This window comes from Hemiscyllium ocellatum, chromosome 35 (genome assembly GCF_020745735.1).
Source record: "Hemiscyllium ocellatum isolate sHemOce1 chromosome 35, sHemOce1.pat.X.cur, whole genome shotgun sequence".
Classification (NCBI taxonomy): Eukaryota; Metazoa; Chordata; class Chondrichthyes; order Orectolobiformes; family Hemiscylliidae; genus Hemiscyllium; species Hemiscyllium ocellatum.
The window spans coordinates 26,396,313-26,423,923 of NC_083435.1; the positions used below are offsets into that span (position 1 = coordinate 26,396,313).

Consider the following 27,611-nt stretch of genomic DNA (forward strand, 5'->3'; position numbering starts at 1 on the left):
ACAATATAATCAGGTAAAATTCCACAGAAGAAGAGTCTTTTCATGAAGAAGTAGACGGATCCCATGACACTAACGAGTTAATAGCATCATTGTTGTTAAGCTTAATCTTATACAATATAATATAATCAGGTAAAATTCCACAGAGGAATCGAGTCTTTTCATGAAGTAATGGATCCCGTGACAGGCATATTGCTGAAGGAGGAAGGTTCACTGGACTCTAAATGAATTCTGCTTCCTCTGCACAAATGATGCCAGATCTGCTAACTTTCTCCATTAATTTAAGTTTTTGCTTCCCATTACTGGAGAAAGTGCACTTTAGGAATAGAGAGGGAGACACAACTTTAGAGTCAAGATGCCCAATCAATTTTTATCATGTTTGTTTAGGGCCTAACTCACATTCACAACTTTTGCATTTTCCTGGAAAGGATTGATTAACAGAAAGTTAGCATACGTGCTCTTAAAGTCACTAATCCATCTAGAATTAATTGACATTGGTGATGAAAATTCCCCTGCTTTCACTGTTCAGATCGGACTTCAATTCTTAAGTTTCTGTTCCCACACTGTAGGCTCCAAATTAGCAATTTGACATTGATAAAACAACTGATTTTTTTTTTCTCCAAATTGCAACCCTAGTTCATTTAATTTTTGTATAAAATTGTATGCCAGTACAGTTATAACTAATTGAAATGTGGCAAATACCATTTCCTGAGAAGGTGAGACATGTTCCTTCTATTTGCACACTATTCCCAGTTATGGCAGTGTCTTCAGAATGTAGATTAACTGGGATGTTGTAGTTGATCAGAAGGACTAAGTCGGAGGCAAAAAAATATCCAATTTTGCTTTTTGAGAAAAGTTTATTAATCTTACATTCAGCAAGATATTGAATTTGGTGGATACAGGTAGGCTAGAAACACTCGGTCAGGCATTACAGATTGTATATACAGCAGAGTTCACTCAATGCACTCTGGATGCATTGCCAATAAAGGTTAGAAAATTAATTAGAATAGTTTGGTTTATTGCTCCCACTTTGTCACCCCAGGTGCACTCAAGTGTTTTCCCCAATTTGACACCAACCTAGGGAGGTGCTAGCATTAAACAGAACTTGAAAAATAATCTACCGAGAGGAAACCACAGAGAGGGGGGCACCATTATCCCCATCATTCAGACAGGGGCAAAAGTAAGGGAACATTTTCTCAGTAAAGGTCTCAGTGAAGGTGTAGAGATGAGCAAAGTCAGTGGCATTGTAAAAGGACACTTGGCCTCCCTCGTAGTCCAGGTAAATGCCAATCTGACTGGGTGTGCCACTCAGGGGTAGGGGAGTGATAGTGGGGGAGGTCAGAGCACAGTACTGCCCTCCGTTGCTCAGGGAAATTGCCAAGTAGCCATTCTCTGGCTTCAAAGCGATGTCCCCCTTCCTGTTAATGGATTCTCTGGCCACACCCAGGTCCCACTTGGACTTGCCGCTCACCTCCACCTCCCAGTAGTGCATACCCGTTGTGAAACCCTGTGTGGCCAGGACGGACACGCACACGTCAAACCTGGCCGGGCCATCAGGGAGAATCTGCTTGGTTTCAATGACAGTCACACTGGTCAGGTCATCCGCCAGCAGGAGCCAAGGGTTTGCAGTTTGAGGATCCAGGGTCAGGCTGTGGGGAACTGCACAACAAGAAAAGTGTGAATGAGATGAGCCAAGTGGATTATGCATCAGTGGGAGAAATGCGGTGGTGGCACGGTGATCACTGTATTATAAATATTCCTAATCAAATCAGTTCAGCAATGGCTGGAGTGGGACTTGAACCCAGGCCTCCCGACTCCAATAGGGACACTACCACAAGACAACACTGTGCATTCTTGTCGTCACTGATGTATCATCCAGTCAAAAATCTACACAGTAATAACAAAAGAATTAAAGAGAGCCAACTGCAACAGGGCTATCAATGGATCCAGGGAAAGTAAGGACAGGAAATCCTCACTTAAATTAGTGGTAGTGTTGCTGGGAAAAAGTCTCCATTTGAAGTGAAGCACATGCTCCCATAGGAATCTATGGAAAAGCCAGTGTAAGGTTCCTGAAGACATTTCTTGCTCAGAAAAGTCAATGTACAAGTTGAAATACTATCATTACCAGACTCTCCATTCTGAAGCTACAGCCTATATTTCTCACCCAACTAAGCTAAAAAAACTATTTTAGTGAACTGGTGTACAGTAGCAGGCAAGCCAGACTGCAATTGTTTCTCTCACCCACAGTCTACAAAAGTGAAATCAGCTTGCATCAAGAAAATGCTCTTATTTAAAAGGAGAACCACACAGACCTGGCCTCCTGCTTGCAAAGGAGAAAATAAACTCTTGCTTTGGATACTGTTCAGAGGGAAGATGGCCTGTACTTTGGCTCTGGGTTTCTTCAAAGAGCAAAATTGCATTGAAAGTAAAACATCTTTTACTCCAGGGGGTGGTCAGGGCGAGTTACTTTAAAAAGGTTCCAATTTGCAACGTTGCAGTAAATATGCAAACCACTTCTGCATGCATAGTGTGCAAGTTAAGTATCACAACTCAGACAACATGACGAAACGTGGCAAGCATTCATTCTTTCAGATAAGGGAAAAGAAGTTTAGAATTCTATTGATAAAAGGAGTAGAAATGAAGAATTTCTTTGAAAAAAAAAAGTGGTTTTTGAATGAGGCCAGGTAGAAAATAGGGAGAACCAGCTGCATATAGATGTGGTGGAGCAACAGGAGAGAGAGGGGATACTGGAAAATTAAAAAAAAACACCAAATCTTTCATACACAAATATAAAGTGAAAACTGGCAAAAAGGTCAATTTGGGCTATTAGGGACCAAAAAGATGGACACGTGGAGGGAGAGCACAGTTGAAGTATTAAAAATGAAACTTTTCATCTGCTGTGACTAAAGACGTTGGCCATTGTCAAAAGGACAAAGTTCATCATTATGGCTATTTAAAATGGAAAAAAGGTGTCTGGACAGTTTGCAAGCAACACCAAGACCAGATGGAATGCATCCAAGGACATAGGGAAGAGAGAATGGAGATTGCAGAGACACTAGTAAATTTAGTTTTGTTAAGCTTTGGACAGTACTGTAGGGTTGGAGGATTGCAAATATTATGCCTTTGCTCAAGAACAGGTACAAGAATGAACCAAGAAACCACAGACAAGTCAAATTTCTATTGTTGAGAAACTATGAAAATAATACAGATCAAAATTAAAAGGCATGAGTTAATGAATGTGTGCAACAGTGGATTTGAAAGATTAAAAAAGTTTAAATAATTTATGAAAGTTTTTGTCAGAGAAAACAATGTTGATAAATCAATGCGCTGCCGTGGTGCATATGGACTTCCAGTAGACATTTAATGAAGGGCTACAGAGACTTGTGAACAAATTTAAAGGATGGTGGAAAGAAAGAAGCAATGATAACATGGATAGAAAAATTGTCCAAGATCAGAAACAGAATGGATGGCTAATGAACTTTTTATAAGCTGCAGGAATACTTACTGCAAAGATACGAAGGGCTCAGGTGTGGAGTTCCTCAGTTCCTGACATACATTAATGAACCAGATCTTGAGGTACAGAGCACAAATTTGAAAGTTTGGGGATTAAAGAAAACTCAGGAGCATTGTAAATTGTAAAGTTCTATACTACCCTCAAAAGTGCATAGACAAGTTGATGAAATTGGCAAATTAAAATTCAAAGTGGAGGCATGAAAAGGCATATAAGTTTTAAAAGCAAGAACATGGAGACGGAATAAAATAAAGAGTAAATCACAAGAGGTTGCAAGTGCTGAGGCAGCAGGGTGAAAGTCATTTTTAATCATCATACTCCAAGCAGGTTGAGAACTGTTGAAGTATACTATATCTTGGGCTGTCATTAATAAACAGTGCAGAAGAGCGAAGTTTATTTGAACATTAAGACAGGAGCTTGACCTCAGCTGGGGTATTGTGAAGAATTCTGGGAGCTGTGCTTTAGCAAGGATGGAAGAACATGAGGTCTCCAAGAAGTTGGCCATGAGGAGGAATTTCATTTACAGAGACAGATGGAGAGAGGTTGGAACTGCTTTAGAAGGCATAAAGGCAATATATTTCAAGTATTCAAAGTCACAAGTGGTCAGGCTAGAGCAAAGAGAGAAAGTATTCCAAGTCATGGTAGAGAACAAGGGGACACAGACATAAAGCAATTTAAAAGGTGGGGCAAAAATTATAATGAGAAGAAAATTCTCTCTGCAAGATGTTGGGAATCTGGAATACAGTGCCCTTAAAGTATTTTAGAGGCAGGTTCATAGAATCCTTGAATATCTACAGTTGCGAAGAGGCCATTTACCCTATTGGATTTGTACCAACCCTTCAAAGAGCACCCCATTGACAGTTCTCCCCTCCCAAATAGCCCACGGCTAACCTGCCTAGCCTGCACATCTTTGGACCGTGGGAGGAAACCCACACAAAGGAGCACAGATGAAATCCACAGAGACCCAGGGAGAATGTGAAAACTCCACAGAGTCACCCATCCAAAGGTGGAATCAAACACAGGACCCTTGTGCTATGAGGGAGTAATGCTAACCACTGAGCTATCATGCCACCCCAGTTAAACAAATACATTCAAAGAGGGAACTAGATTACCGTTTACAAAGGACCAATATCATATTATGAGAGAAGGAAGAATGGCAATGATTAAAATGTCCATTTGGGCAATTGTGCAGTTTCTCTAGTAACAGTTGCAATCAGAAAGTCTGGATCAGTGGAGGTCACTGGGTAGTGGATAATGAGATGTGAATGGGGGTGAAAAGGCTAGGTAGTTGATGCATTGGTTTAAATTTGCCAAACCGCCCTCTATTCACAAATAGTTGTTTAGAAAGAAATTTAGAAAATGTGTCTGATTTTTAAAGAAAGGAGGGGGTGACAAAGCAGGAAATGAGAAGCCAATGAATCACTAGATGGTAAACTAAATATTTAAAATGTTAGACAGCATAAAGAAATTATATCAAGGCACTTATGCAAGGTCAAGGTAATCAGACCCAGTCATTGCCAGTTATTTACATTCCACAAAACATATTGGAATATACAGGATGCTGTTGACAAAGGGGAACTGGTTAACATACTTAGGTTATTGCAAAAGATAAAGCTTATGGCATGTGGGGTGAAAAGGGCGCTGGAGGTAGCATTTTAGCATGGAAGATTGGCTAGCTAACAGGAAGCACGGAGTGTGAATAATACATTTGTTTCTACAAAAAAAAAAGGAGATTGACAGAACACACCAAATGGTGTGCCACTAACAAGTCAAACCAGTGTTGAGGACCACAATGGTTTATAATCAAAAAAGTTACTTGGCAGAAGGTTTGGTTGCCAAATTTGCTTATGATAGGAAGATATGAGAAAAGCTGCAAAGGGGACACTGGAAGCTGTGAAAGATATACAAGTAGGTTTAGCAAGTAAGGCATAAAAAGGTGGCAAATGTGAAAACTCCATTAGAGAAAAAGGTGACAAAGCAATGGCCAGAGCTCTACGATGTAGAGAGACAAGTGTCCTAGTCTATGCATTGCCAAGTTATATGCAGCTAATTTGGAAACTATTTAACGCTATAATTTGAGGGGGAAATGGAATACATAAAGAGTATGATGCTATACATCAGTTATATAGGGCATTGGTGATACCACACACAACTACACATATATTGGTCATCTTGACAGGAAGGATGCAATTACATTGGAGGACGTTAGAGAAGATTTACTTGATTAATACCTGAAAATACCGAAGAGGTTGTGTTATGTTGGACAGGCTGAGCTTGTATCTGTTCAAGTTAGTGAGAGATAACTTGATTAAAACATACAGGATCTGGAGGAGAATCAACAGGGCAGATGTATTGTCCCCACCACTTTTCATCAAATCGGGGCATTACCAAAGAGGAGAAAAGAAATGGGGGTTCATGGAAATGTCATTAAAAAATTACAATTTCTTTTCAGGACTGCCATGGTTCTTTAGAATTCTCTTCCAAAATAAAAAAGGCGTAGAGTGCTTGACCTTTATTTACCAGAGGGGTAAACAAATTGTTTGTTAAACACAGGTGAAAACCCATCTACACAGTTGGTACAAATGTGGATTTGAAGCTGCAGTCAAATCAGCCATTGTGTGTTGGATGGCCAAGAACTGAATGGCCTAGCCCTGCTACTTTTTGGTATGCAATGGTTCCTATACTGGGGTGAAGCATTGTCCAGTTCAACTGGAATGAACAACAAGTCAAACATTTACACTAGCTTCCTTGCTTTGGGGAGAATGCTAGTCAATTTTGGGACATATGTTAGAGGATTTATTTAAAACTTTGCTGGTCAATAAAGAGATTGTGGGGTGCTCAGAAAGAAAACAAACAAACATTCACAACCAGAGTAACTCATGTGGTGGAATGAACTTCCAGAGGAAGTGGTGGGTGTGGGTACAGTGAGATGATACCTCCTTAATACCAGAGTATTTTTCCAGGGAAAAAAAAGAAAGGTGGAGTCAAAGATGCTGATTAGTCTACTCAGAGGCAATAAAGTAATCAGATTGAGGCCTTGTTTTTAAATTTAAAAAAAGTGTTGAATAGAAGCAGCCTGAATGGGTGGGGTCAAGCTTCCACAGAAACAAGTTACTCTCCATTTCAGTTTGAAAGCTGGGTTATCTCTCCCCCCTCTACTATTCCCAACCCCCAATCGGAGAATTTCACAAGAGAATCTATTTTTCTTAACTTTCCTTTGCCAAAGGTGCGCTTTAAGAATGTTACTATATCAGAAGTGTTAGTGTTTAGTAGTTTAAAAAAAAGTCACTTAAAATTTCCCAATACAGAAGAGTTATTCCAGTTTCTTATTTTTGTTGTATTTTAACTAGTGTCAGAATAAAGTCTATGTTGCACTTCAGACTGGTAGATTGACCAAATTGTATCTGGAACACAACACCTGGCACTTGCCTTTAAACTATAAAAAAGGTTCGAGTATGTTGTGGTTCTGTTCGCAAAGCTGGGAATTTGTGTTGCAGATGTTTCGTCCCCTGTCTAGGTGACATCCTCAGTGCTTGGGAGCCTCCTGTGAAGGGCTTCTGTGATCTTTCCTCCAGCATTTGTAGTGGTTTGAATCTGCCGCTTCCAGTTGTCATTTCTAGCTGTCGGGTTGCAGTGGTCGGTATATTGGGTCCAGGTCGATGTACTTATTGATTGAATCTGTGGATGAGTACCATGCCTCTAGGAATTCCCTGGCTGCTCTCTGTTTGGCTTGTCCTATAATAGTGTTGTCCCAGTCGAATGCATGTTGCTTGTCATCTGCATGTGGGGTTCCTAAGGATAGCTGGTCATGTCGTTTCGTGACTAGTTGGTGTTCATGGATGCGGATCGTTAGCTGTCTTCCTGGTTGTCCTATGTAGTGTTTTGTGCAGTCCTTGCATGGGATTTTGCACACTACATTGGTTTTGCTCATGCTGGGTATCGCGCCCTCCGTTCTAGTGAGTTGTTGTCTGAGAGTGGCTGTTGATTTGTGTGCTGTTACGAGTCCTAGTGGTCGCAGTAGTCTGGCTGTCAGTTCGGAAATGCTCCTGATGTATGGTAGCGTGGCTAGTCCTTTGGGTTGCGGCATGTCCTCACTCCGTTGTCTTTCCCTGAGGCATCTGTTGATGAAATTGCGCGGGTATCCGTTTTGGCGAATACATCGTATAGGTGTTGTTCTTCTTTTTGCAGTTCTGGTGTACTGCAGTGTGTTGTGGCCCTTTTGAATAGTGTCTTGATGCAACTTCTTGTGTGTATTAGGGTGATTGCTTTCGTAGTTTAGGACTTTGTCTGTGTGTGTGGCTTTCCTGTATACCTTTGTGGTGAATTCTCCATTCAGTGTTCTCTGTACCATCACGTCTAGGAATGGGAGTTGGTTGTCCTTTTCTTCCTCTCTAGTGAATCGGATTCCTGTGAGTGTGGCATTGATGATCCGGTGTGTGTTCTCTGTTTTTAATGATTACAAAGGTGTCATCCACATATCTGACCCAGAGTTTGGGTTGAATTTGCGGGAAGACTGTTTGTTCTAATCTTTGCATTACTGCTTCTGCTAGGAGTCCAGAAATGGGCGAGTCCATGGGTGTACCGTTGATTTGTTCGTATATCTGGTTGTTGGATGTGAGGTGTGTTGTGAGGCATAGGTCCAGTAGTTTGAATATGCCATCTTTGTTGATAGGTTCACCGTCCTGTTGTCTGTTCTGTATGTCCAGCAGGTTGGCTATTGTTTCTCTGGCTAGGGTTTTGTTGATAGAGGTGAACAGTGTCGTTACATTGAATGAGACCATGGTTTCTTCCTTGTCTATGTGTATATTTCCGATGATGTCCAAGAATTCCTGTGTTGATTATATAGAGTGTCTGGATCCGCTGATCAGGTGTTTCAGTTTCTGCTGTTTCACTCATCCACAGATTCAATCAATAAGCACATTGACCTGGACCCAATATACCGACCACTGCAGCGGACAGCTGGAAGCGACAGATTCAAACCACTACGAATGCTGGAGGAAAGATCACAGAAGCGCTTCTCAGGAGGCTCCCAAGCACTGAAGATGTCACCTAGTCACGGGACAAAATGTCTGCAACAGCGAACAGAACCACAACAATGAGCACCTGAGCTACAAATCTTCTCAGACTTAAGGTTAGAGTAAGGGCCATCTTAATGTTTTTGAGGAGGTTTGGTCTAGGTCTGTAATAGTTACAAATGTTTAAAAGACATTTAGATAGGTACATGATTGGAGGGATATAGACCAAGTGCAGGCATTGGGACTACTTCAGTCTGTGATTATGGTCGGCATAGACCAAGAGTCCGTTTCCGTGCTGCATGACTCCAAGTACTCAACCTTAGCTCCCAAAAGCTGCTCAAAAGGACAATCTCCCCAGCTTCTAACAGTCCATACCCACTGAGGTTGTGTAAAGACTTCTGATCACTTACTGCTGCTGTCATTAAATGGGTTCCACATGATGTCAGTACAATATATCAGGACAAAAACTGGACTATGTAATCAGGTGAAGCCTACTCCAGCTTCGATTCAATCACACAGTTATCACTCAAACCAAAAATCAGCTCAGCCACTTGCCATGAAGTCAGTTCAATACCTGATGATGGGTGACTGTTTTGTGCTACAATTACATGTTTTGTTGTCTGGAACAAATTTAGAATGAATAAAGCAAAAAAAAAATGAACACCTTTCAAAGACAAGAGTATTGGCTACAGCATTAGATTATTTCTGCCCCTTAGACAATGAAGGACTGTGCATGGGAACAGCCAACATACAGTATACAGACTTTCAGTAGCATTAATGGTCTTATAATGCAGAGGTCGAACCCCTCTGCTAATTAAAATTAGAACACCCAGAAAAGCTCACATCTGTTAAAAGTGTGAATGAGTGAGTGAGTGAGTGAGTGAAAACCCACGATATCCACTGTTTAAACAAAAAAAATTTCCTAACTCTAACAGTGAACACCAAATAAAAACCATTAACAAATCAGAGCCCCCTTTATCCTTTAAAAAAAAATCAGTGACTCCCACTATTAAAATGCTGCTCCAATAACATTTACTAAACATTACCTTAAATCTTGCAAAGTCCAAATATTCTCTTGTGCTGTCCTTCTTCTCGTGTTGAATCTGCTGTCTCCTCCCTCAGCAGACTGTGATAATTTTTTTTTAAAAATTGAGTCTTCATTTAAAATTCCTTGGTACATTAAATAGATGGTGCTTTCCAAGATTTTCTTTGAGAGCTCTTTCTGGTGTTACGTCCTTATGTTTGATGGGCAGTTAGCTCTGACTAATTTTCAAAGTGCCACTCCCACTTAAAGACACCAATGAGGCCATGGTCTCTTTCAATGTGAAAGCCCTATTCACATCAATGAACAACACCCTAGCCAAAGAAACACTTGCCTCACTTCTAGAGGAATCAGGGATACAAACACCCAATAGCACCAACTCCGCCAGCAAGGACAGCATCCTCAAGTGACTAGACCTGCATTTCGCAACCCACTTCACCTTCAATGACAGGACATACAAACAAATCAACGGGACACCTATGGCATCACCAATAATCAGGACTTAGCAGAAGCAGTCAAGCAGAGGTTAGACAAACAGCCATTCCCACAAGCCAGCCTAAGCTTTGGATCCATTACGTGGATGACCCCTTTGTCATCACAAGATGAGATAAACTAGAAGAAATCTGCAAACACAAGCATCTTTGCTGGCAAAAAATTCTAAGAGAAACAATAAATGACTTCCCTTCTTGGATATCATGACAGAACAAGCAGCCAAACAAACCGACCCGCTCAGCAAGCAAAACAACCACCCAAACCATGCCCTTACTCTTCACAGCCAAGACTCATTGGTCTGATGTTGTCAATATAGTTAATTCAAATTGAATTGGTTTTTGCTATTTTGGGCATAATTTAAAGTTAATCAGTTAAATTCAAATCCAGATGCCTTAACATCAGAACAACCCCCAAACTAAGTTACGTATTACCAATTCTCAGCACCTATCAGACATAGTTACAGACATTTACTGTCAAAATTTCTCAGCTCAGAAATGAACACTCTCTCAAGGTGACCATGTGCTCGTAACTTCATAACAGGGACTCTGTTGTAACGTGAGATTTTACCTTTGTTATTAGACTCTTGAATCGTAGTTTACATACTAAAGCCAAACTCAAGGCCCAGTCTCTTCTACAGAAGAGCCCATGTAGGTATCCTTCACTGCTAGGTTGCAACAAGTAAATTAATATCACCAGGACAGATTGGCACCAGTGAAGGTACCAATAGCATCTCAGCATTCCAGTGTACACATCCAAAACAGACACCATGCCAGCTGAGATGAATGTGGATTTGATCAATGCCAGTTATTGAAACCAGTTAAATTTTTTTTAAAATATTTGCGACTTTGTCTCAATGTTGTTTAGTCTTGCCAAGCTTCTGTAATGCTCAAGGTCCTCTTTTGTATTCGAGTAGGACAAGCTTGTGATAGAAGAGATTTTGGACGTCAGAGCATTCCTTTCCTGTTTGACATATTAGTTATTCCACACACACTGGGGGAGTTCTCTCAATACAAAACATATGCCCATTGTATAATTTGTTATGGTTGCAAGTTAGTGACTAACTGTACACTCATCCAGTGGACAAACTACATCAACACAAATTGAACAGTAAAGACAATATTTCAAAAACATTATAAAGTGACAAAAAAAGGGATTTAAATAAAGATGCTGCCCCTCTGACTTAGGGCACTGCCAGCTTAGCAAGCTCATACTGCTATTGCACACATCTCATCTTCACGAGGGAATATTCCTAATCATATGCCCTCAGCTACAAACATCAACTGTTTGAGCCAAACCACTGCACCACAAGAGACAAGCTACATTTTAGATTACTTAGTGTGGAAACAGGCCCTTCAGCCCAACAAGTCCACACCGACCCGCCGAAGCGCAACCCACCCATACCCCTACATATACCCCTTACCTAACACTACGGGCAATTTAGCATGGCCAATTCACCTGACCTGCACATCTTTGGACTGTGGGAGGAAACCGGAGCACCCAGAGGAAACCCACGCAGACACGGGGAGAACGTGCAAACTCCACAGTCAGTCGCCTGAGTCGGGAATTGAACCCGGGTCTCAGGCGCTGTGAGGCAGCAGTGCTAACCACTGTGCCACCTTACAGTAGTGAAAGAATCACTTATAAAGATTCAGGCAGTGTAATTGCCCCCATTAACATACAAGATTACTGGTGGAGCCAGTGCATTTACCTGGGTGGATGGCACTCTTCATTTCTCTCCATAGCTTGTACTGTAATGGACCTTTGTATGTTCCCAGGCACACATTCCCAGGCAGAGCAGTAAGCATCTCTTCAGAATCCCTGCTAACACAAAGCCAGGTTAGAAAATGCACAAGGGCAGAAGAACACAAGACTAGGAGTGGGAGGCAATACACCCCTTTCAGTCTGCCCTGTGTTGCAACTACATGTTACGTTGTTATCAGTTGAGAATAATGACTAAAACAAAAATATGCCTGGAGCAGGTGCCTCTCGGACACAATGGAGGGTTTCAGAACCTAAAAACAAGTGAAGCATTTCTTACGGGAAGAAATATTGTTGCAGCCAGAGAGAGTGTCCTCCGAGGGGACCTGTAATCTACCACTGTTGTCACCAGCCAAAGGAATTCTACCAGTTACATTTGATCCCAACAGAAACCCCACGGCCAATGGCTTCTCAGTAAACTCAGTCCAGGTAAAGACTGACATTTCAACCTGCGAGTTCAGTCTTCCCCCTGTCCTGGTCAACTTACTGAAATACCTTTAAATGAAAACACGTTCCAAAGAAGTATGGTGGATATACATACACCTCAGCAATCCCAGAAGGCAGCTCACCACCTCCAATAGCAAAGAAGGATGGGAAATGTTTGCCCAGTAAAAATAAAATAAAATCTCATTCTTGCGTTACTTCCCCCCAAAAGAGGCACTTCCATTTGGAAGCAGTTAAAATACCAATGAACTTTATAGCTTTGCTGGACTATGTTTTATTGCAATAAATTATTCAAGTTATTTGATTCATTTGAGACTGAACCATTTCAAGTTTAAATTGGACATATCACCTCCCTCAAATTTAAACTAGCCAGCCCATTCAGTAAATTAAACAGTCAATAAAGTTGCAACCAATCCTCTACCTCACTTTAGGTTTTGTATTCAATCCCCAGGTTTTGAAGAGGATTATCAAAATAACTGCTTAGACTTGTCAAAAGCAGGAAAACGCTCGAGTCCACATGTTTCTCAAAACCATTCATCCAGTTAGCTGGAACCATGAAGCCTTGTTTTTGACACTGCATTCAAAAACTCAAATCAGGAAGAGAATGTTTGCAGTTCCCTCCAATAAAAACCAACTGCAGTAAGCGGGTTAGTACATCAGGATTTGGACCAGAGGACACAGTGGAATGTGAATGTTAATTTACAATTGTTCCAGTAAACAATGCGTACCTGTCCCTCCAAGAGCCAACCTCCTTGAAGAGAGAAATGAGACAAATGTTAGTTTGTCACTGTAGTACATAGTGGAATAAAAAATGCATTCAAGCAGAAAAAACAACAAAGAACATAGAGCAGTACAGCACATTCCAGGTCCTTCAGTGCTTGATGTTGTGCTGAACTTTTATCCTACTCTAACCTAGACTAACCTACTGTTATGGACTAGAACAGACCATTTAAAATATTCTTCAGTAGGGACCCCAGACCATAACATGACAATTTGTTTTGGTACATGTACAGCGAAAATTACCCAGAGTAAGTTAGCTAGGTTGACTGCCAGGTTTTAAAAACAGGCAAACAATCAAAATTACACAATGAAACAAAGAACAAAATAATGAATTCCTACAGAACTCCATCTGTCCAAATATACATAATCCCAATAAGAAAATTCCCATTTTTAAAAAAAAAATGGAGGCAGACCACTCCCCTCTTATTATACAGGTCACTTCTAAAACATGACTACTTTGGCATGAAGTCTCATTCTGTTTATATGTAAACAAAGAGGCCTCAATACCCTATAATCTCTGTACCAAACCAGTCTAATTGGAGCCAGGAGTGTTTTATTACCCCTCTTAAAAAAAAAGGACACAGTAGCCTGGAGAGAAAAATGGAACAAGCTTCGTGACACTATATACTCCATTGTGCTGAATTCCATGTGCCTATCCAACAGTCACTTAAATATCCCGAATATGTCTGACTCTACAGCAGACAGTGCATTCCACGATCCACCATTATCTAAAGAACCTACCTCTGATATCTCCCCTAAACCTTCTTCCAATCACCTTAAAATAGTGACCCATCGTGATAGACATTTCCACCTGGGGAGGAAAAGAAAAGGTTTTTGGCTATCCACTCTCTGCCTCCTATCTTGTGCAGCTCTATCAAGTCATCTCTCATCCTTCTTCACTCCACTGAGAAAAACTCAAGCTCCCTCAACATGCCCCAGTCCAGTCCTGGTAAATTTCCTCTGTACCCTCTCTAAAGCTTCCACATCTTTCCTATCATGATGCAACGAGTGAACACGATATTCCAAGTGTGGTCTAACCAGGGCTTTACAGAGCTGCAGCATAACCACATGGCTCTTAAACTCAATCTTCCTGCTAACGAAAGCCAACACGCCATATGCTTTAACAACCCTAACCACCTTGGTGGCAACTTTGAGGGATCTATGGGCATGTACCCCAAGATCCCGGTGTTCCTCCATACTGGAATGTCAAATGTGAATGCAGAATACAGGGTTAAAGGCAGGATTCACAGTGAAGTGAACAACTTCACACTTTTCCAGATTGAATTTCATCTACCGCTTCTCAGACCAACTCTGCATCCTATCAATTTTTCATTGCAACCAACAGCCCTCCACACAATCCACAACTCCATCAACCTGTGTGTTATCAGCAAACTTACTAACCCACCCTTCCACTTCCTCATTCAAGTCATTCATAAAAAATAAAAGGAACAGTGCATTTTCAACAATTCCACATTCACTGTACCTTACACACCAGATTTCAGCATTTCACTCAAAGCTTGACAGATTATTATCCGATGATACTTTATTTATATTCAAACAGAATTTGAAGTATAGAAGTGTTAAGAATGACCAGAATCGTGTCATCCATTCTATTTAAAATATTCAAAAAATGGTTTGGCAATAAAGTTTAAGTATCACAAAAAGAAAGATGTATCACACCCATAATCATCAGGTCCATTCACAACAAGATCAATTCAGAGAGGGCTGAAAATGTGTTGCTGGAAAAGCGCAGGTCAGGCAGCATCCAAGGGACAGGAAATTCGACGTTTCGGGCATAAGCCCTTCATCAGGAATGAGGAAAGTGTGTTCAGCAGGCTAAGATAAAAAGGTAGGGAGGGGCAATGGAGATGTGATAGGTGGAAGGAGGTCAAGGTGAGGGTGATAGGCCGGAGTGGGGTGGGGACGGAGAGGTCAGGAAGAAGATTGCAGGTTAGGAAGGCGGTGCCGAGTTCGAGGGATTCGACTGAGACAAGGTGGGGGGAGGGGAAATGAGGAAACTGAAGAAATCTGAGTTCATCCCTTGTGGTCGGAGGGTTCCCAGGCAGAAGATGAGGCGCTCTTCCTCCAACCATCGTGTTATGGTCTGGCGATGGAGGAGTCCAAGGACCTGCATGTCCTTGGTGGAGTGGGAGGGGGAGATGATCCTTCCATATCAGCCACAAATTCACCTGCACCTCCACACACATCAGCTATTGCATCCGCTGCACCTGATGTGGCCTCCTCTATATTGGGGAGACAGGCCACCTACTTGCAGAACGTTTCAGAGAACACCTCTGGGACGCCCAGATCAACCAACCCGGGGGGGGGGGGGGGCGCGCGTCAGTGTGGGATGCTCTTTGGAGGGGCAGTGTGGCCTTGATGGATTGCATACACTGAATAGAATACCTACAGTGTGAAAACAGGCCCTTAGGCCCAACAAGTCCACACCGACTCTGAAAAACAACCCACCCACACCCGTTCCTCCTACCCTATTACTGTACACGTACCCTGGCTAATGCACCTACACATCTCTGAACACTAAGGGGAAATTTAGCACAGCCAATTCACCCTAACCTGCACTTCCTTGGACTGTGGAAGAAAACCCAAGCAGACACAGGGAGAACGTGCAAACTCCACACAGACAGTTGCCCGAGGCTGGAATCAAACCAGAGTCCCTGACGCTGTGAGGCAGTAGTGCTAACCACTGAAACACTGTGCCGCCCCAACTGCTCCCACATTGATTCTATGCTTCAGTCAGGATGAAATTCAGTCAATAAATGGAAAAGGGCAAATAGAGGTAAGACAATATAAACCCACAGAGTGCTCACATTTAACTTTTGTTGTGCTACTGAGAAGCTAAGTTAGAGATGCTCACAAACCTCATGCTATGAAAGGGAAGAATAGATCTCCTGAAACAATCATTAGTGGTGGTGTTGGGGGAGGGGGATGGGTTGCAGGAAGAGAAGAGGAGAATATATACCTTAAGAGATGCCAATTCACCTTGATCCAGTTTAGCCTGAATACACACGATGTCCTGCTCAGTGGAGAAGAGCAGTGCCCGCAGCTTTGCCAGGTTCCTTTCCATTTCCGCCAGGTTCCCTTCCACATGAGCCTCCAGCTTCTCCAGGAGCTGCTGCTCATGCTCATTGAGGAACTTGTGCATGTCAGCAAACTGCTGAGCAATGTGGCAGATCAGACTGCAGCCGACATCCTGGAGGAGGAAGAGGATGATTAAACACACGTGGAACTCTTTTTCCACCCCCATTCAGACAGGATTGTCAGGAGAGATCAATTGTTTGCATTCAAGCAAACAGGGGCCTCAGAAAAAAGTGGGGCGTGAAATGCTCAATATTGCCCAAGGTGAACAATTTGATAAAAGCGCAGTTTGTTGCATTGGGTAACTGGTCACTCCTCAGGTCATTCCAGAAACATAAGACTCTAGGCCAAAATGGCCACACAGCATTAAGGTGATGAGAATGTCAGAGGGATCACCTTATGGTAACTTATTGAATTAAGGCCCTTGCTGGATGTTAAAATGCATCAGCAGTACTGAAGAGCAAGTGATTGCCCCATTATCCTCGTCATTAATCTTTCATCCCAACATCCCAAGAAACAATAATTGGTTGTCCATTCAGTCCACTGACACATTCAATCCCTTTGCAGGAGAGCCTGCATTTATCCACTTTTTAAAAGTTCTGGGACATCTCACCAAACACAGACGACCATCTGAGTAAGCTTAAGCCATTTGACCTATTAAAACTGCTCCGCCATTTGATCATGGTGAATGAGTTTCTGAACCCCATTCTCCTGCCTTCTCCCTGTAACCTTTGATCCCCTTACTAGTCAGGAACCGATCTTGTTCTTAAAACACACTCCCTGACAGTTTCCTGCTGTATGAGTTTCATAGATTCACCAGTGATGGAAGAAATTTCTCCTCTCCTTTGTTCTGATAGGTCTGACCCCGTGCCCTCGTCTCCTCGTCCCTCTTACTTGTGGAAACATCTTCTCCATATCCACTGTCAGGCCACAAGAGGTCCCCCTTCCAAAACTCCAATGAGTACAGACTCAGTTGCCAACCACTCAAAATGACCAGTCCTTCAGCCACAGAATCATTCTCAAACCTCCTCCAGACCCCTCCAAGACCAGCACATCCTCCCTTAGATATGGGGTCCAAGACTACACAGCATTCCAATTGCAGTCGGACTGGAGTTGATGCAGCTTCAACAGTTCATCTCTGCTCCTGTATTCTCGGCCTCCTGAAATGAATGCTGACACTGCATTTGTCTTCCAAACTGCCAGTGTGCATGTTATCCTGAAGAGAATCAGGAACTATGACTCAAGTCCTCAAAACCCTTTCCCCCATTAGAAACTAGTCTAAGCCACTATTCTACTTACCGAAGTGCATAAACACCCCTTCCTCATTTTGTAATTCATCTGCCTTTTTGCTCACCTACTTGCCTTCTGGAGCCTCACCATCTTAACAACACTAGTCCCTCCACCTGTCTTTGTCATCTGTAAACACTTCATCCAGATTGTTACAATCCAGATAGTCACACCACTCCCTGCAGAACTCAATAGTCACCAGCTGCCATCCTGAAAAAGACACCATCATCCCCCTGCGCTGTTTTCTGTTAGTCAGTTAATCTTCTATCCATGCCGACGCCTTTCCCTGGACACCATAGGGTCATATTTAGCAACCTGAGCAGTACCTTATCAAAAGGTGTAATGGAAATCCTAATAGATCCCAATGAATGGTCCTCCTCGCTCATTACCTCCTCAAAATAATTCTAACAGATTTGTTGGGCACAACAAATGGAGCAGCTACTGCGTGTCCTCGATAGGTATGTACCAGTCAGGCATGGTGTAAAGGGCCTTGTGAGGCAGCCGTGGTTTAGTAAGGAATTGGAGTCCCTTGTGAAAGGGAAGAAGGCGGCATATGTAAAGATGAGGCGTGAAGGTTCAGTTGGGGCGATTGAGAGTTATAAGGTAGCCAGGAAGGAGCTAAAGAGGGAGCTAAGAGAAGCAAGAAGGGGACATGAAAAGTCTTTAGCTGGTAGGATTAGGGAAAACCCAAAGGCTTTCTATAGGTATGTCAAGAATAAAAGGATGACTAGGGTAGGTATCGGTCCAGTCAAGGATAGTAGTGGGAAGTTGTGTGTGGAGGCGGAGGAGATTGGAGAGACATTAAATCAGTACTTTTCATCAGTATTCACTCAGGAACAGGACACTGTTGCTGATGTGAATATGGAATCACAAATAATTAGAATGGATGCCCTGGAAATATGCAGGGAGGTGGTTTTGGGAATATTGGAAAGGATGAATATAGATAAGTCTCCTGGGCCTGATGGCATTTACCCCAGGATCCTATGGGAAGCTAGGGAGGAGATAGCAGAGCCATTGACCTGGATTTTTATGTCGTCATTGTCTACGGGAATAGTACCAGAGGACTGGAGGATAGCGAATGTGGTCCCATTGTTCAAGAAAGGGAGTAGGGATAGCCCTAGTAACTATAGGCCAGTGAGTCTGACTTCAGTGGTGGGCAAAGTCTTAGAGAGAATGGTAAGGGATAAGATTTATGAACATCTGGGTAGGAATAACGTGATCAGGGATAGCCAGCATGGTTTTGTGAAGGGCAGGTCGTGCCTCACAAACCTTATTGAGTTCTTTGAGAAGGTGACTAAGGAAGTGGATGAGGGTAAAGCAGTAGATGTTGTGTATATGGATTTTAGTAAGGCGTTTTATAAGGTTCCCCATGGTAGGCTAATGCTAAAACTTCGGAGGTATGGCATTGAGGATACATTAGAGGTTTGGATTAGGAATTGGCTGGCTGGAAGGAGACAGAGGGTAGTAGTTGATGGATTATGTTCATCTTGGAGCGCAGTTACTAGCGGTGTACCACAAGGATCTGTTTTGGGACCATTGCTTTTTGTTATCTTTATAAATGATCTAGAGGAAGGACTTGAAAGCTGGGTAAGCAAGTTTGCGGATGACACAAAAGTCGGTGGAGTTGTGGATAGTGAGGAAGGAAGTGGTAGGTTACAGCGGGATATAGATAAGTTGCAGAGCTGGGCGGAAATGTGGCAAATGGAATTCAATGTAGCTAAGTGCGAAGTCGTTCACTTTGGTAGGAATAACAAGATGATGGATTACTGGGCTAATGGTAGGCTACTTGGTAGTGTGGATGAGCAGAGGGATCTTGGTGTCTATGTACACAGATCTCTGAAAGTTGCCACCCAGGTAAATAGTGCTGTGAGGAAGGCATATGGTGTACTGGGCTTTATTGGCAGAGGAATTGAGTTCTGGAGTCCTGAGGTCATGTTGCAGTTGTATAGGACTCTGGTGAGGCCTCATCTGGAGTATTGTGTGCAGTTTTGGTCGCCATACTATAGGAAGGATGTGGAAGCTTTAGAACGAGTGCAGAGGAGGTTTACCAGGATGTTGCCTGGAATGGTAGGAAAATCTTATGAGGAAAGGCGGAGGCACTTGGGGCTGTTCTCATTGGAGAAGAGAAGGTTTAGGGGAGATCTGATAGAAGTGTATAAGATGATTAGGGGTTTAGATAGGGTAGATACTAAGAACCTTTTACCGCTAATGGAGTCAGGTGTTACTAGGGGACATAGCTTTAAATTAAGGGGTGGTAGGTATAGGACAGATGTTAGGGGTAGATTCTTCACACAGCGGGTTGTGAGTTCATGGAATGCCCTGCCCGTATCAGTGGTGAACTCTCCTTCTTTATGGTCATTTAAGCGGGCATTGGATAGGCATTTGGAAGTTATTGGGCTAGTATAGGTTAGGTAGGATTCGGTCGGCGCAACAGAGGGCCGAAGGGCCTGTACTGCGCTGTATCCTTCTATGTTCTATGTAACCTCCCCTTGACAAAGCCATGCTGACTCAGCCATATTTTACCTTGTGCTTCCAAATACCCCGACAACCTCATCCTTAACAATGAACTCCAAAATCTTACCAACGACCGAGGTCAGGCTAACCGGCCTATGATTTCTGATTGTCTGCCTCCCTCCATCTTGAACAGGGGCATTACAGTAACCAATTTCCAGATCTCTGGGACTATCTTGACTCCGGTAATTCCTGAAAGATCACCAATGCCTCTGCAATTTCCTCAGCCATCTCCTTCAGAAACCTGGGTGGTAGTCTATCCAAGAGAGCTTTGACAAAGGGTCAGTTAGACTCGAAATGTCAGCTCTTTTCTGTCCTGAAGGGCTTATGCCCCAAATGTCGATTCTCCTGCTCCTTTGATGCTGCTTGACCTGCCGCGCTTTTCCAGCAACACATTTTTAAGCTGCTGAGATTGTCCAGCATTTTCTCTTTTGGTTTCAGATTCTAGCATCCGCACTAATTTGCTTTTATCCAAGAAAGGTGATTTATCCACCTTCAGATTCTTTCCTCAACATCTTCGTGATGGTCACTACACTCACCTCTGCCCTGAGCCTCTTGAAATCCTGGTATGCTATTAGTGTCTTCCACAGTGATGCATAATACCTATTCAGCTCCTCTGCCATTCCGACATTTACAACCTCACTTTTCGGCCATCCAAAGTCCACTCTTGCCTTTCAGATACCTAAAAATATTCTTGCAATCTTTTGTGTTACTAGTTAGCTTAATCTCATTTCACCTATACCTCCCATTGCTTCTTCAGGTGTACTCTGCTGGATTTTTTAAAAATTCCAGTAATCTTCACCGCATTTCTTGTTCAGACAGGGTTGTCAGGAGAGATCAATTGTTTGCATTCAAGTAAACAGGGGAACTAAAAAACTTTTTCATTCATGCTGTCCCTTGACTCCCCTCATCAGTCAGGCTTGCCTAATATTCTCTATCATACATTTCTTCCTCCTTTGAATGAATTTAATGCTGCTCCTCCCAAGTTACCACACCCCCCCCCAATCCCCACAGAAACCCCTGCCATCACTGCACCATTATCTTCCGAGGTTCCCCTTCCTATCAACTGACCAGCTCCTCCCTCATATCCTTATACATATCCATACTCAACTATTGCATGGTTACATCGATTCCAGAATTCACCCTACAGTTTGAGGGGGAGAAGTTATCTTAGGGTGGTCACTTCATTCATTTTTTCTCAAGTTTCCCAATCAACTCTGCCTCATCATACATGAGCTGCAAATGTGTTGCTGGTCAAAGCACAGCAGGTTAGGCAGCATCTCAGGAATAGAGAATTCGACGTTTCGAGCGTAAGCCCTTCATCAGGAATAAGAGAGAGAGCCAAGCAGGCTGAGATAAAAGGTAGGGAGGAGGGACTAGGGGGAGGGGCGACTGATCCCACTCCTGACTGATCCCACACGGAACCTGCCTAAGGAACCGACTGATCCCACACGGACTCCGAACTACATTCCAACCAACAAAATTTGGACCCAACCAGGACAACCTGTACCTACAACAAATCCGAAGCCTCCAGCAACAGACCTCCCTCCGGATCCTCCGCTCCACCCTTGCAGCCATGCGTCGCTACCTACATTCCCTGCAATCAGCACTACCCCAGCTCAGGACAGCACTCTCACAGACCTGCAAAGGACCCCTGCTGTTCTTCATCTACAGAAGAATCCACAAACTCAACAAACAGTTCTTCCTAGCCCTATCAGAGATTAAAGGCAGTAAGTACCAAAAACTTTCATGTACTTACCCCCACACTCGTGGCCCCTCAACTATTCCAGAATCTTCCACAGGCCTGTCGGACGCCATTACACATGTGGCCTCCACAGCGCCCGCGGCACCAAAGGCCGCCGCCGACCGTGACGTCACTTCCGCCCCCACGGACCTCGGAGCCCCCGCGATCGCCGCCCCTACAACTGCCCCGGTGACCACCACACACACAACCGCTTCCACGATCGCCGACGGACCCGCGACCCACGCGGCCACCGGGAATGACCACCACTCCTCCGTCGACGCAGCCACTTCCGCCCCCACTGACATCACTAACCTGCAGGAGCACAAATCCTCAGGTTTCCCCGCCCCCACGCCGTCTTTCGTCACTACGCATAACCCCGCCCCCACGCCATCTCCCGTCGCTTCACGTAACCCCGCCCCCACGCTTATTTCCGTCACGACGCATGACCCCGCCCCCACGTCGAGCAACGTCACCACGTCTAACTCCGCCCCTACTTCGATCTCTGTCCCCGCCCCTAACCCCGCCCCCAGCTCCAGCTCCAGTCCCACACCAGGTCCTAGCTCCCAGCCTTGCCGGATTTTCACCATCCCTCCAGATCTCCCCCTCTCTGAGGATGAAAGATCAGTCCTCAGCAGGGGCCTCACCTTCGTTCCCCTACGCCCTCGGATTAATGAGTTCAACACGCGGCGAGATATTGAACAATTCTTCCGCCGCCTTCGCCTCCGTGCCTACTTTCACAACCAAGACTCCCGCCCACCCTCTGACGACCCCTTCTCCCGCCTCCAACACACCCCATCCACCTGGACACCCCGTGCAGGCCTCCTACCCGCCCTCGACCTCTTTATAGCCAACTGCCGCCGTGACATCAACCGACTCAACCTGTCCACCCCTCTCACCCACTCCAACCTCTCACCCTCAGAACGTGCAGCCCTCCACTCCCTCCGCTCCAATCCCAACCTCACCATCAAACCCGCAGACAAGGGAGGCGCGGTGGTAGTTTGGCGCACTGACCTGTACACCGCTGAAGCCAAACGCCAGCTCGCGGACGCCTCCTCTTATCGACCCCTTGACCACGACCCCACCTCCCACCACCAAACCATCATCTCCCAGACCATCCAGGACCTCATCACCTCAGGGGATCTCCCATCCACCGCCTCCAACCTCATAGTCCCACAACCCCGCACCGCCCGTTTCTACCTCCTGCCCAAAATCCACAAACCTGCCTGCCCCGGCCGACCCATTGTCTCAGCCTGCTCCTGCCCCACCGAACTCATCTCCCAATACCTCGACACGGTCCTGTCCCCTTTAGTCCAAGAACTCCCCACCTACGTTCGGGACACCACCCACGCCCTCCACCTCCTCCAGGATTTTCGCTTCCCCGGTCCCCAACGCCTTATTTTCACTATGGACATCCAGTCCCTGTACACCTCCATCCCCCATCACGAAGGACTCAAAGCCCTCCGCTTCTTCCTTTCCCGCCGCACTAACCAGTACCCTTCCACTGACACCCTCCTTCGACTGACTGAACTGGTCCTCACCCTGAATAACTTCTCTTTTCAATCCTCCCACTTCCTCCAAACTAAAGGAGTTGCCATGGGCACCCGCATGGGCCCCAGCTATGCCTGCCTCTTCGTAGGATATGTGGAACAGTCCATCTTCCGCAACTACACTGGCACCACCCCCCACCTTTTCCTCCGCTACATCGATGACTGTATCGGCGCTGCCTCGTGCTCCCACGAGGAGGTTGAACAGTTCATCAACTTTACTAACACCTTCCATCCCGATCTGAAATTCACCTGGACTGTCTCAGACTCCTCCCTCCCCTTCCTAGACCTTTCCATTTCTATCTCGGGCGACCGACTCAACACAGACATCTATTATAAACCGACTGACTCCCACAGCTACCTGGACTACACCTCCTCCCACCCTGCCCCCTGTAAAAACGCCATCCCATATTCCCAATTCCTTCGTCTCCGCCGCATCTGCTCCCAGGAGGACCAATTCCAACACCGCACAGCCCAGATGGCCTCCTTCTTCAAGGACCGCAGATTCCCCCCAGACGTGATCGACGATGCCCTCCACCGCATCTCCTCCACTTCCCGCTCCTCCGCCCTTGAGCCCCGCTCCTCCAACCGCCACCAAGACAAAACCCCACTGGTTCTCACCTACCACCCCACCAACCTGCGCATACAACGTATTATCCGCCGCCATTTCCGCCACCTCCAAACGGACCCCACCACCAAGGATATATTTCCCTCCCCTCCCCTATCAGCGTTCCGCAAGGACCACTCCCTTCGTGACTCCCTTGTCAGATCCACACCCCCCACCAACCCAACCTCCACCCCCGGCACCTTCCCCTGCAACCGCAGGAAATGTAAAACTTGCGCCCACACCTCCACACTCACTTCCCTCCAAGGCCCCAAGGGATCCTTCCATATCCGCCACAAGTTCACCTGTACCTCCACACACATCATCTATTGCATCCGCTGCACCCGATGTGGCCTCCTCTATATTGGTGAGACAGGCCGCTTACTTGCGGAACGCTTCAGAGAACACCTCTGGGCCGCCCGAACCAACCAACCCAATCACCCCGTGGCTCAACACTTTAACTCCCCCTCCCACTCCACCGAGGACATGCAGGTCCTTGGACTCCTCCACCGGCAGAACACAACTACACGACGGCTGGAGGAGGAGCACCTCATCTTCCGCCTGGGAACCCTCCAACCACAAGGTATGAATTCAGATTTCTCCAGCTTCCTCATTTCCCCTCCCCCCACCTTGTCTCAGTCGGTTCCCTCAACTCAGCACCGCCCTCCTAACCTGCAATCCTCTTCCTGACCTCTCCGCCCCCACCCCACTCCGGCCTATCACCCTCACCTTGACCTCCTTCCACCTATCCCACCTCCATCGCCCCTCCCCCTAGTCCCTCCTCCCTACCTTTTATCTCAGCCTGCTTGGCTCTCTCTCTTATTCCTGATGAAGGGCTTATGCTCGAAACGTCGAATTCTCTATTCCTGAGATGCTGCCTAACCTGCTGTGCTTTGACCAGCAACACATTTGCAGCTGTGATCTCCAGCATCTGCAGACCTCATTTTTTACTCATCATACATGAGCAAATCCAGAACTTCCTGTTCCATAATGGGCTATACCACAAGCTGTTCCAAAACAACCAGGTAGATTGGAAGGCTCTACCCACACTGCCTTCCAATCCTGTGTCACTTCTTGCGATCGGTTTAGTGCCATATCTCAATTGCAGGCAACCCTTTCCCTCTCACCTTCCCCAACCTTTTTGATAGCTCACCACCACCAGAGGCATTGCCCAAGTAACAAGACCAGTAAACTGCAGACCCAGGCCAATTCCCTGGGCATGGGTTCAAACCCCAACACAACCCCAGCTAGTGAAATTTCAATTAAATGAGCAAGTCCAGAATTTGATGCAATTGTTTCCGGATCATTGAATGTTGTAAAATCTATTCAATTCCCAAATATCTTTTCAGGATGGAAACCTACCCAATTTACCTGCTCTGGCCTACACATGACTCCATACCCAAAGCAACCTAATCAACTTTTCACTTATCCACTAAGAGGGCCTAGTAACGGTACTCCAGGATGAGTAACAACCAGGGATCCAAAAAAAAAAACAAGTTTTAAAAACACTAACTCCATAAAAAGAGGTTGTCGCAGATCTTCAAGCATGGGCAGATCAGACGGACTTACTTTCGTCTGTGCAATCTCCAGGACTTGTTTCTGCACCACATCTTTCAAAGAGACCACCTTCTGGTTGAGAGAGTTTAACAGCATGTTTCCTTTATTCTGCAGGGGAAGGCAGAAAGGAAACAGAGCAATTACTAGACGCCAGACTTGCCACAGAAAAATCCCTTCACTCATCGTAGATTTCTTCTGTCATACAATCCCTACAGTGGAGACAGTGACCATTTGGCCCATCGTGTCTGCATGGACCCTCCCAACAGGATCGCCCCCTATCCACATTTAACACAATCCACTTAACCTGTGCATCTTTGGACTGTGGGAAGGGAAGTAGATGAAACCAAAGCAGATACAGAGGTAACATGCCAACTCCACCCAGTGGCCCAAGAGTGCAGTTGAATCCAAGATCCTTGGTGCAGTGAGGCAGCAGTGCTAACCCATAGAGCTGCTGTGACACTTGAACCTCCAGCTTCAGCATGGACTTGAATTCTCAGCCTCAAGGCAAATCCAGCACTGCCTGGGTTGGAAAGACTTATTCCAAAGTCAAATTTATTGCTGGACTTTTAAAATTTTTTTTGTTTCATTTTTTGCTCCCATGCACACAGATAGCAGTGAATTGAGGGGTGCATAGGTTAAGCTATTTTATTTAATATTAGGATTAATCCTCAGGGAGAAAGTGAGGTCTGCAGATACTGGAGATCAGAGCTGAAAATGTGTTGCTGGAAAAGCGCAGTAGGAAGGGCTTATGCCCGAAACGTCGAATCGCCTGTTCCTTGGATGCTGCCTGACCTGCTGCGCTTTTCCAGCAACACATTTTCAGCTCGGATTAATCCTCAGCACAATATCATGGACCAAAGGGCCTGTACTTTTCTATGTTCTATGAATTTGCACTTAATCTGACTAGGAGAAAGCAAGGACGGTAGTTGCTGGAGATCAGAGACGAGGGTGTGGTGCTGGAAAGACACAGGTCAGGCAACATCCAAGGAGCAGCAGAATTGATGTTTCAGGCACAAGCCCTTGATCAGGCTTCATTTCTAATAAAAAAGGTTTATGCTCGAAACAACGATTCTGCTGCTCCTTGGATGCTGCCTGACCTGCTGCGCTTTTCTAGCATCATACCCTTGACATACCCATGGGCAGCATGGTGGCACAGTGGTTAGCACTGCTGCCTCACAGCGCCAGAGACCTGGGTTCAATTCCCGACTCAGGCGACTGACTGGGTGGAGTTTGCACATTCTCCCCGTGTCTGCGTGGGTTTCCTCCGGGTGCTCCGGTTTCCTCCCACAGTCCAAAGATGTGCAGGTCAGGTGAATTGGCTATGCTAAATTGCCCGTAGTGTTAGGTGAAGGGGTAAATGTAGGGGTATGGGTGGGTTACGCTTCGGCGGGTCGGTGTGGACTTGTTGGGCCGAAGGGCCTGTTTCCACACTAAGTAATCTAATCTAATCTTAAGAATCTGAACTTTGGTCCCTACAATGGTACTGTAAAGTGGTGATTTGTAAGCTTTTCACTGTACTCATTCAGGTACATTAACAAAAAGAAAAAAAAAGTTAATTCTAAAATCATCACAGGACACCTGCTTTTGCAAAATGCACACTTGCACCATTCTTTCCCCCAGTCCTTTCTGGGGCGCCATACCTTGCAGGTGGCCAGGAATTCAGCTCGCTCCCTGAACTGGTGCTGCTTGTGAAGCTTGGAGTCCCTGCACACCAGGCAGATAATCATGCCGTCCGTCTCACAGATCAGGGTCAGCTTCTCCTGGTGTTCCGGACACAGGCGCCTCTCCTCCTCGCTCAGCTCCTGCTGCGGGCTGGTCAGCCGCCGAATCTTATCCACCACGTTCCGCAGCACGCGGTTCGGCTGCAGCAGCAGCCGCGGGGTGCTCACACCGCACTGCGGGCAACACACCGAGCCGCCCTGCGCCTCCCTGTAGGACACGATGCAGGAGCGGCAGAAGTTCCGCTCGCAGTCCACCAGAACAGGCTCCACAAACAACCCGAGGCAGAGGGGACAGACAAGGGCTTCCCCGTAATTCCCATTCTCTTCACCACAAGACATGAAGCAACACTCCCCAACCAAGTACTAACACTACCCTTCTTCCCGCCCCCCCCCCTCTCCTTTTTAAAAGTTGTGGGACTCAACTGACTCAGTATCATTCATCACACCTGAATGTGCTTTACTGGATGCCATTTCCATCTCGTTCAGGTTAATTCACCGTCCCAATGCA

The 27,611-nt window shown here is 45.2% G+C and overlaps 1 protein-coding gene across 1 annotated transcript; it reads right to left on the bottom strand.

The window, feature by feature from the left end:
• Positions 1-895: 895 nt before the first annotated feature.
• LOC132832378 (zinc-binding protein A33-like) lies at positions 896-27,518 on the bottom strand. Its single transcript, XM_060850326.1, has 6 exons — positions 27,023-27,518; positions 25,395-25,490; positions 16,020-16,250; positions 12,988-13,010; positions 11,766-11,875; positions 896-1,656 (listed from the first exon to the last, which is right to left on the bottom strand). The coding sequence occupies exons 1-6, from the start codon at positions 27,440-27,442 to the stop codon at positions 1,115-1,117; spliced, it is 1,422 nt and encodes a 473-aa protein (XP_060706309.1). The 5' UTR covers positions 27,443-27,518; the 3' UTR covers positions 896-1,114.
• Between the last annotated feature and the right edge of the window lie 93 nt (positions 27,519-27,611).